Source organism: Sinohyriopsis cumingii, chromosome 2 (genome assembly GCF_028554795.1).
Source record: "Sinohyriopsis cumingii isolate HCF-2022 chromosome 2, ASM2855479v2, whole genome shotgun sequence".
Classification (NCBI taxonomy): domain Eukaryota; kingdom Metazoa; phylum Mollusca; class Bivalvia; order Unionida; family Unionidae; genus Sinohyriopsis; species Sinohyriopsis cumingii.
The window spans coordinates 143152157-143164173 of record NC_142962.1 but is presented as its reverse complement, the minus strand read 5'-3'; the positions used below and the strand labels follow the sequence as shown (position 1 = coordinate 143164173).

Here is a 12017-nt window from a genome sequence, read left to right as displayed (position 1 = left end):
AGCAAAGAAAATTAAAGGTAAAGACAGCAAGGTTTATGACAAAGTTGCATAATTTCATATATTTACAAAAACTTCTCAGTTGTCCTATGCTATTTACTTAATGCCTCAGTCATACTGTGAAAATCCATCATTTTTCCATTTTCATTCTTTATGCTGTTATTTATTATTAATTCAACTGGCTCTAAATATCAGCATAAAAGATGAAGAAAAAAAATTAGATTTTCATGGTATGAATGTATTGTATTCATCACAGATTTTCTGCATCTCTCTGCACCATCATCATGAAACAGTACTTGTTATAAAAAAAACTGACATTTTAAAATCAGGATTTTAGACACAAAATTAGGAAATCGAGATTTTCGGATTTTTAAAAGAAATCGAGATGATCCAGAGTAAACTGGGATAAGTGGCAGGTCTGACTATATGCACAGTTGAAACTGGATGGAATACTTCCTTGCTGCTGATTTCTAAAGCACATACTGAATACAAATTTATTGTATTGCTTCTACATGAATTAAATGAAATGCATTTGAATTCATAGAGTAATCTGTTCAATTTATTCTGTACATTCTCCAAGTTGAACAAAGATAAGTACCATTTTAACCTTATGTTTGACCAAAAATAAATATCTTTTTATATTCCAAAACTTAGGATACAAAGACATTTCACTCTAAACTGTCTGATAACTTTGGGTTGTGGTGGTGTTATGACTATCTTCATGAACTAAGTAGCAGAAAGAAGCAAACCCAACAAGTTTTGTAGAACTTAACAAATAATTTAATTATCAATGTTATAAATGAAAATGTGAGAGGAACTTACAGTATTATGAAGTGAATCCAAAATATTCCTGAAAGAATTATATTAAAGTCCAAAAGAATAAAACGTTCCGCATGAACTTCAGAACTGGATATGTATTGGTCTGCCAAGAATCATGACACTGTCAACAAAGCATTCTCCAGAACCCTTTTGAATAATTCACAATAGTTCCAGAATAATATTATAGTCCAAACAATGCGCATATTCTATTTCCAATCAGCAGTCAAAAACAATGTTTTTTCTCTCAAATAATATTTACGTACAACATAAAACACATCTGCAGACTTGATGTTACAACAGAAATAAATATGACTCCAAAAATAGGAATGAAATTTCATTGCTCAGCAGTACTCCTCTAATACACATCTTCTATTACAACTATATTTCAAACCAAACCCTCACGTGACAGATCAATCTAATCATTTTAATATTTTGAAACATCTATTCATGTGATCTAACACACTGAATGGAAAATTAATTAATTCTTCTAGAAGCATCCAAACACAACCAGCTAACAGAAAAAAGGTAAAATCTGATAAAACATGTTTACTAATAATTCTATTATTAGTAATTGTCAAGCAGCGGAAGCTTGTGCTAATGGATGGATGGATGGATATCACATGGCAGACAACAGACCATCCTATGACCAGTAGAGCTAGAAACTGCTGGGGTGCAACAATATTTCAATAAGCACAACTTGAAGTTGCATGAAAACAACTGAACTGCAAGACAAAAAAAGGCAATAACTTAAAATTGCAAGAGGCCAGTGACTTGTCAACATCTTCAGACGATGACAATTTAATGTGCAAAGTTTCATGGATATCAACTGAAAACTGCGAGACCTGTTGTATACACAATGTTCTTCCAAAGACTACATCAGCCTCAAACAAAAAGCATAATAAATTGAACAATTTTGACTTACATTACATCTAGCGCTCCAAGCGGAAAACTGCAAATAACTCTAACAAGACTCACAGGATCATGGTAATTTCCTAAAATGTGCTTATTCAGATGATGACCTAAATATGTACAGCAAGTCATCAAAAACTGGGACTAGATGTGTTCACACAGTTCAGTGATACACTGCAATCAGTTGCAAGACTAAATGGGCAATATCTCTAACAAAAATCATGATCTAATGAAATGTGGATTAGTTGCATTCACAGGATTTTGTCATACAATTCATCATCTTCCAGTTCAACAAGGGCAATAACTCTAATAAAAATTTCAGCAACACCGTGATTTGTTGACATAGGCATCTTCAGATGATGACCATGATATATACCAAGATTCAAACACTGAGACTGGCTGTGTTCTCAAAACTCTATCATACAGTGCATTCAGCTGCTAGTCAAAAATGGAAATAGTTCTAACAATAATTGGCATCAGCAAAGTGATTTGGCACCATTATCATTTAGGAATAACAGAATATCATAAGAAGACTTTTTGTGAAAACAACTTCCAAAACAAAAATTTGCTCAAAGGCATAGTGAAAACATTGGGCAACATTCTAATTTAGGACAAACTAGATATAAAAAGTCTTTTCATTATAATCCCAGAATCGATATGATCTACAGAGGAATAGTGATAACATGATTTTCAAGATGAGCACGATTTGAATGACAGATCAAGATGACCACCATTTGAATGACAGATCAGCAACATTTTCATTAGTGAAAATCCCATGTCAATACAACCATCGATTCAGGTGTAGTGAAAACAAGATGTCAGATCTGCATAATTCTCAATTAGGACCAACTAGGCATCATAAAACATCTTTTAGTGAAAATCCCATGTCAATACAAACATCGATTCAGATGTAGTGAAAACAAGATGTCAGATCTGCATAATTCTCAATTAGGACCAACTAGGCATCATAAGATGTCTTTTGGTGAAAACTCCATGTCGATGCAATCATCCATTTGGGAGAAGCAGACATGATTTGCAACATGGAACCATAACAGACAAATTGTATCTCCGAGAGAGAGCCTTTTTATACAGCATATGGTCTACTAGTGAAAAATCCATATTAATATGTCCAATGATTCAGGAGTAGCTGTGATAAGATTTTCAAGATGGCTGTCAAGTCAGCAATACCAGTGTCTCAAAGAGCACCATTATGATTCAGAGCCAACTAACAGCTGTGATGAATGTTTATACAGATTTATGACAATCTTCTCAGTGTTGTGATGGATGAAAAGTCATGAAGTAAAATTTATTGATAGTCTAGCTAAATACAGTGTAGAAAACACCTCAATTCAGTCTGAAATACTTAAAAATTCTGTTTCTAAATAAGATTCCCATTCCAAACATTTTTCATACTCCTATCAAGCAAACAAATTTAAAAAATGTACATGTTTTTTCCCTACACAACCTGTGTTGTTGTTCATCCTTCAAGTTCAAAGATGATCATGATGTCACTAACTGGTTTGATTTGAGTACATGAGTGGTTGATCAAACCAATTTGTACTCTGAACTGTCTGTGGCACACTTGACAGGGGATGTTGCTTGGGTTTGCTTGATAAATGGAGGACAAGCTGCAGTTCTGAGATTTACACTGCTTGTGCTTCTGCATTGCCCCTGCAATTCTCCTCTTTTCAAAATCCATAGCTCCAGCATGGATGAGACTGTACCAGGTAGAGTGATCCTGAGTATAATGTTCCCAAGACTCAGGGTAAATACTGAAGTGTTACAAGAATGACTTCATGGAGTCTGAAGAATTTCTTATGACCACCCTGAGCTTGCCTTCCCTCCTTCAGCTCACCACAGAAAATCGTTTGCTCTTCTGGCATCCTGGTGATGTGGCCCTGATGATGACATAATGAATAATCTTGGAGCAGAAGTGCTTCCAGATGTTTATTTGTGGTTTGGCAGGCGAAGACTGTTGGTGATTAAGTGCTCATGTTCAGCACACTTCTTCTGTAGAAGTATTCTGTTGTTGTATCTGCCAAATCCATTTTTGACAATGAACCTGGCTATGTCTAGTGATTTGTGCCAACTCTAGCATTTACCGTATATACTCGTGTATAAGTCTGTTCGCGTATAAGCTGACCCCCAAACTGAACAGGGATAAACACTAAAAAGTGCATGACTCACATATAAGCCGACTTACAACTCCAATGCATCTCAAGATGCATAAGTCTTAAATACATTTATTTAGGCAATCTTGTATTTAAAAAATTACATGTATACTTATCTTGAGGATGGCATGCATGATTATTAAAAAGAAATGGAATAAACTTGTTTGAAAAGTAATTTATGTAATTTTCTGTTTTCTTATAAAGTTTCGGAAATAATGCTTCGAAAATTATGCTAATACCGTAAAAGCTGAGTTATAGTATGCTTTGATGTAAGTGAACTTACACCATACCTGTCAACTTTCACGCTGAAAGGAAAAAAGAACTCCTGATTTTTGGGGTCGCTCCACCCCTACCTCCCGATTTCATAATATTTTCCGATTTTTGTAGAGAACTCCTGATTATTACATTATGTCTTCGATTTTCATTTCTTCTAAACAAGAAAAGTCCAACATGTTCTGTTGTATCATCTGTGAATTATTGTTGTGACAAAATAATTATTTTAGTATAAAGCATTCGCTTCTTCACTAAATAAAATATTAAGTTTGAACATTGTTCACGTAAATTAATGATTTTTACCTCTACAATAATAAAAAAATAAAAAAAGAACAAAAAAGATAAACCACAACAATTGTCCACAATTAATTTCAATCCCAAGAATGATCACTAGTAATGCTGTAACTGCATATGCTATAGCTCCATTCCCACGAAAGAAACTTACACAAGTGAACACCTGGCATTTTTATACCGTATATACCAATGCTAAACTGGTATAGTTACCAGTCAAAATTCCCTCTTATCACAAGCCAGTTTCAGGGTTTTAATGATTAACTGGCCTGTACTGCTGTTGCAAAACAAAAGACAAATTCACCAACTATCAACATAGGAGACACTGAAACATCAAGCTTTCCATTGTGTGGAAAGTTATGTTTGTTCAGCTAAAACACAAAACTAAAATTGATTGATGTTGATCTTAGTTGATCTCTATGAGAATTTTAGCCTTTATTATTACCGCTGTTCATGAATATGTAAATTATGATGGTTATGTGCCTTGTAAAAATAAACGTGCGTACCTTTTTAAGAATATTACCTCAGTGTGTAGGATCGCTTCTATCATTGAAAATGAGTAACTAGTGAGCGCATGATTCAACGTAAACGAAACAGCTATTAAGGACTAACTGAAATGTTATCTGGAAGACTGCAATTTGGTCAAAACAAGGAATAAAGCAAAATCGGCATCTATGTTTGGGGATAAGTAAGGATTTAAGTGACGATATGCACGCTTTGCACTGTGTAAGTGCTATACCTTATTACTGTGTAAGTACTGTACATTATAGTTCAGCATGGTCTTCCTGGTAAACTCAACCAGCCCGCAAATTATGAAGTCTGTATTTACCTTTATTTAACTTCGTGTTGGAGAAATCAGAAAATACGCACATGCAAAAAAAAAAAAAATCAATCATAGTACTTTATAACAGTTTAATAATTGTCGGGTCACCCAAAGGTAATTTTCTTTTGTTTTACAAGCCTATGTCTTAGGACATGGAAAAAATTATTGTTTCATGTCTCAAGATTTACAGCCATTACAGTTTTCAATAAAAAGACCTAAAAACTGTCATGTTTACACATTGGCCCATGGATAAGCCGAACCCCCCCTTCTTCCAGGCCTTTATTTTTTCCTAAATTATTCGGCTTTTATGCAAGTCTATATGGTAAGTCACCAAGGTTGATGACCTTGTCTGCCTTTGGTACTTTTACAATAAGAGATACCAGGTCTTCATAAACTTTGTCTTTGACCTCATCTGGGTTATTCATGGTGAATGAATTGGTGCTGATGATAGATGCATATCTTTTTTCCAGACAGTGGAAGTCATGACATTATTCCCCTCCCCCACCAGATACCTTCATTCTGCATTAGCCTGCCATTCATGCCTTGTGGTAGAAAAGAAAGCTTGCTAACTAGCTGTGATTTTATGGCAAATCCAACACCAGCTTCCTGTCACTCTCCTTTTCTTTACTTTGGCCAATCCAGAAGGTGTAGCCAGCTCCTACTTTGCCAAGTTGTCCCTCTTCAGCTAGGCTAGTTTCACCCAAGGCTGCTATCTGGATGTTGAATCTGGCTGGTTATCTACCAGTAGAACTGTTCTTCTCTCTGGTCTATCTGCTGATTCACTATCAATTAGTGTGTGTACACTTGAGGCAAAGTGGATATTTATGTCACCTTTGCCTTCTTATTAGGTTTCGACTGCTAAGGTTAGATCCCCATCAGCGATGGCATGCTGACCAGGGTGAAAGTTAAATATGTGACGTTTAGGGCACCTTTTCTAGTCCAGTGAGTAGTGTGAACCTAAAAATGACAGCAGTCACCCAGGTGTGATCCACTGCTGATTCAGTCTAGAAACGAGGGACTCTATGCCCTGAGCCACCTATGTGCAGGTCTGCAGCTACAGCTCCCATGATATCCACATCTGCTCCTTTGTTGCTCACTCATCACCAAAGGATTTGAAGGTATCTGGTGGGGAAGGGGAATAATGTCATGATTCCAAGTGAGTTGGATTTAAGCGAAGAAATGTTTCTCTGGGTCACCTAGACTGTCTGGTCCAGGTCAGCCTGAATCCTGTGGCATGACAGTATCAAGACATCTCAAGACAACTCTGGATGCAGTGGATGGCCATCAGTTCCTACTGCACCTGAGTTGATGCCCTTCACTATCCACACAGCTCTTGCCATCCACCTTCACAACTGCAGGATCAGTATATCTGCTCAGCCACATAATCCACCAGAAAGGACTTTATTTTAGGGAGCTAGGTGTAGCTGTCCACCCAAAGTCAACGGGTAGTAGCCTGACCCACTTTACATACAAATATGCTCATTAATACTCACATGAGTATAGCATCATAGGAAAATTGTCTTTCCAACACAATGTGTCCTACCTGTTTAAAACTTTAGTACCCATCAAAAGACTCATTAATTTTTAGTTTAGTTTATAGTTTCTTTATTTGCGATATATTTTAACAATTCTGAAAATATCTAAATAGATGAATCTAAAAGTATACAAGTAAATACTTGAAAAGAATTATAATTCACTTTGGAAAATAACAACAAATGTAATTCATAATGTTGGAAAATTATTTTCAAGATAATTATGTCTTGGGAAACAATCAATCCAAAACAATATCTAAATAAACTTTAAACATCAGACAGTTATAATACATCTTCCTCATCTTCCAAGAAGACACCAAGACCCTGAGTTACTCAAAAGCAAACCCATAACTTGAAAGCTAATGGTAGAAATTGATGAAACTAGTAACACTTTATGTTTAGGGAGTTGGGGATTGCTTATTATTGAGCAATGTGATTCCCACTTCACTAGGGAACAATGTGACAGGTTACCTTATTTCCACATATTTTGATAGAAATCAGGTAAAATTTGCAATGATGCAATAATTTTGGATTTATCCTTGAAACAATGGATAAATAGACAGTTAACTAACATTGAAACCAATGCTGACCCTGAGAACTCCACCCTACATGTACATTTTCTTGGTGAGAGAGAAAGGGGGGGGAGTATGTTACAAAAAGAACAAATGGATGCACAACATGCAAACTGAGAACTATTTTGTAACTGAGCCAAATTTCAGATACTGAGTGCCTCTGCACAGAAAGTGCTTTCTGTTCTCAGTCATAATAAAAAACACACTAAAACAATGTGTCTGCATGAGATTTGGATTTTTTAATGTAGCTTTAACAACTTTTCAGTCATATCACTATGATGTCTGCAGTGTGACAGTTTATAGTGATGTCTGGTACTAGAGCATCTTGCCAAAGACATGTAGCATCATGTCCCACCCAGTCACATTATCTTGACACCAGGCTGACTAGTCCTAACACTAACCTCTTAATGCTGATCGCCAAGTGAGGCAGCTGCTAGTACCACTGTTATAAATCTTTGATATGACTCAGCCAGGGAAAAACTAAAACAAACACCTCTGGAGTATTCTAAAGCTCAGCCAATCCAAGAATGCCTCATAAATATTTTCTGATGTCACTCATAGTTAAACTCATCCATGATCTCCATCAAATAAGCTTTGACAACAAGTCTGATCACAATCTGTTCAAAATTAAGCATTTATAAGCTCTATCAATCCCATGCAAGATAATGCCATTAATATGTACAGATGTTACTCACCATCTAATTCATTCAAGATCAAAGATGTAAGCATATCAATCTCTTAAAAATGAAGCATACACAAGCTTAGCCAACTGCATGCAAAAATGCCTGATTAATATGCAGAGATGCCACTCATATTCAAACTCATAATAAGCTTGTACACCATTTTTTAACACAATGTATTATAAAATTAGTGTCATTAGCAAATACTGACAGATGAAGATGATGCATAACAGATGACCAATGCAAGGCCATACCATAACCTCACTTGACCTTTGGCTACTTGAGCTAAAAACCATCTTCAAAATGAAAATTATACTAAAAAATAAATAAAGATTACAATAGACCAAAATTTAACTTCAAATTACTTTTTTGCCACATTTTAAATGCAAAAGAATAATTTCACTTCAAAATGTTTTTTTTTTTTACAAGTGTAACATTTTAGAACATGGCAAATAATTTTACCTATTTATTATCAACAGAACTATGCAAACAGAAAATGAAAATGACAACTAAATTTCAAAGTCAATATCATATATAATAATGCTTTGGGCACCAAATCGGGGTCAGATGTAGACCAAATCTGAGTCAAATGTTATTGTTTTGTTTTAACACCATTTTTCAGCACAATATAGGCTATACATGGCGGCCAGTATAAATGATGGAGGAAGAACACAGGAAAACCCCAGAAAGAACAACGACCCATGAGAAGCTACTGGCAAGCTTTCTCACATACCCACATTGGCCGAGCCCGAGATTCGAATCCACACAGACAGAGGTGAGATGGCAGTGATCAGTAATGGTGAGCACTTTTGACCACTAGGCCACTCGGGACCCCTGAGTCAAATGTAGAACCATGCAGTACACAGCTTTCATAATGTACAACTTGACTACCATATGTATTCACACTTAGCCCTCTAAAGAAAAACAAACGCAAACATTCAACTGAAGAGTAAACCATTATGTACCAAAATAAAATTAGTTTTCAAAAAAGGAACAATCTTTTGTATTATCTAGTGCATACCTTTTCTGTCTGTTTTTCATCAGATTCTTTAGTAGTATAATCATCCACAAGATTAGACATGATGTTAAAGCTGCTTCAAGCACAGAATAGATACGTTTTTTCTGGAAAAAATGTAAACCAGTACAGGTGAGAACCTCTAAATGGAGAATTCTAACTAACAGACATAAACCTTTAATGTAAATAAAAATGTAAAATATGACAATACTGATTACTGTATGTACTTATAAGCAGAATCCAACTGTATACAACATAGATCTAATCTGCCATTGCATAATGCACTGGCAGATTAGGTCTATCTAATTTTGTTCCACTGGTTACATGTAAAAAACTGCAAAAGCCCAGATCTGACAGTGCATTATACAATGGAAAATCTGGGTCTGTGCAGAATGCATTTGGGCTTGACTTATAAGCAAGTATAAACAGTAATTAATAATACACATCTGGTCATTTTAAAAATGAACACAACATACAGTCAGGAATAAAACCCTCAATAACAGACTCAAGAATTCACATGCAAGGGTTATAACCTTTGTTAACTGACAAAATCTGAATTTAATTATACATGTACATCAACTGTGCAATAGAGGCAATGAGGATGGTTAACATGCATTGCAGTTTTGCATAATATACAGGCTTTACCAAAATGTTTTTTTTTTTCTATCCTTTAGAAATTACTTTCTGCTAATCTAAATTCCTGCAAGCCATGCAAAGCCAAATTTGACTCTTTTTTTATATAAGCATCAGCCATTACTTTAACCATAAAAAAGAGCAAATGTACATAAACTACATTTACATACATATAATAGCTATAAGAGATACTTAAAATAGCTAATTACACAAAATAAGAAGCAAAATATTATTTTAAAACCCCCAATTAAATGTTGCTTTTGAGAATCAAAATTCATAGCAAGTCCTTTTAGAAATATATTTGTACTCATTGACAAAACCAGAGTGTAAAATCAGCTATTAAATATATCACCTTCACTTTCATTAGTCTCCTGTAGAAACTGCAAACCTTATCATGCAAAAAATATTTGTGTGCTTCTCTGATCTTTACACCTGAACTTCAAATCATTTTAAAATTTGAAGTCTGAACTTTTAATTGACTGTATGGCTAGTATTCTGCCTACACATTGTGAAACTACATACCTACCAACCCGACCAACCACCTACAAAAAAACTTGTCTCACTCTTGGAACAAGTTCAAATTTAGCTCAGGCATTCTCAAGTTACCAAGCCACATGTCAGTAGACAAGTCCCAAAAATCAAGCGTGAGGTCAAGGAATGGGGTCATATTTCATTCACAATGCTCAACATTCTGCAAGTTTTAAGGCATTTGATCTAGCAACATTACTTATAGTAGCACCTATATTTCATGTTTATATGTACCACAGTCTTCTGTTGCATAACTGACCACACTTTCTTTCATCTATTGTGTGTCATTTCCATCTTAAAGTCAATGTCAAGATCAGGCTCACATTTCTTCCACAGACATGATTGTGTGAGTATTTACTATTTAAAGCAAGTTTTGACAAACAACGAATAAATATTTATATCTTAACTTATCTGTTAAATTTTAATTGTAATATCTGGGATTTGCAGACTTTCAGGTTAGACATAGCCTCTGGCAGATTTGGGGCTTGCCAATTCTAAACAATCAGCATGTCAAAAATTATTTTGATGCATGTCACTGATGTTTAGGTGAGTAGAATTTATTGTTACATGGTACTAATATAACTTATGAGATTAGAAATAAATGGGAACTCATCTGTGATGATCAACCACCGGGAGGAATTTGTTCAAACAAGAAGTCATGTTTATGATCTGTTGTTTACATGATAATTACATGTGATCAATACATACTTTATGCTTGCCAAACAATTCAGTGGATAAAATAGATCATTCCGTAACAAATCACCCAAGTCAAAATATATATCCAGAAGACCATCTCAGATTTTGATTATTTTTTTCCGAGGTGTACATCTATGTAAAGGTTGACTGCAGGTAAAATTTCAGTAAAACAATTCCAATTACTTATGAGGGGTAGCATAGTCTTTTTCACTTGCAAATTCACTTGCTTACAATAGTGGAGTTTGAAACGCTTGTATTGAAATTGTTTATATTATAGAGACATCTTGCTGAAACTTACAATAATACATATTTGGGGAATCTGGATCTACCTCAGATTTTCGATATCGCAAATATTTGTAGACATAATACACCCTTAAAATTGATCTTTTGTTCACTGTGGATTTTTTTTTTCTGCCGTATTTCAAGGCAGCACTTCTATCTGGTCATCCATCACGAACATCAAAAAATTTATTTAAAAAAAATATACCAACAGAGGATCGTACCAAATCAACTTCATCTGAATCAAGTTCATTGTTAAGCTGTACCTTTTGCTCAAACTTCAGACAAATCACAAAATGCTAAAATTGTTTGACAGTGTTTGGGACCCTCTGGCTACAAACAGGTTAGAAATTATACATTGATGAATGAAATGACTAAGTTTTATCCATTTTTTCCTCCATATTTTAATGTTTTTTTTTAAAAAATCAGTGGGGTGGTTGAGTTTACAAACATGAAACAAACGAGAGGGTTACAAATAGCTCAAGGTAGCATCTACAACAAAAAAAACCGCTGTATATTTAGGTAAAATATAGCTTTCAAGTCTTAGCCTTTTTGAGATGGATACTTTTACCAGGATCAACATTTATATATTCATGAAAAGCCTTTGGTATTTTTGCTTATTGTCTGTAAATAGTAATTACATTTGACACCACACGCCTTTCGTTCACAAGTCACCCATATTGCACAAAATAAGTAAAGCTGGGAATTTTTTTCAAGATACGTATAACTTTTGTAATAGAAAAAGGCAAAACTAATAAGTAATTCAAATGAGCATTTATTTTATAATTTGATTAGAGAT

The 12017-nt window shown here is 34.7% G+C and overlaps 1 protein-coding gene across 2 annotated transcripts in view; it reads right to left on the bottom strand.

Moving 5' to 3' along the window:
• The window catches only part of LOC149805989 (geranylgeranyl pyrophosphate synthase-like), a 45654-nt gene extending 33647 nt beyond the window's left edge, over positions 1-12007 (bottom strand). For both annotated transcript variants that reach the window (XM_089950793.1, XM_089950795.1), the window contains exons 1-2: positions 11860-12007; positions 9089-9189 (exon numbers count right to left, since the gene is read on the bottom strand). In XM_089950793.1, coding sequence (XP_089806919.1) covers positions 9089-9148 — 60 coding nt within the window. In that variant the 5' untranslated portion in view covers positions 9149-9189; positions 11860-12007. The remainder of the gene's footprint in view (positions 1-9088; positions 9190-11859) is intronic.
• Between the last annotated feature and the right edge of the window lie 10 nt (positions 12008-12017).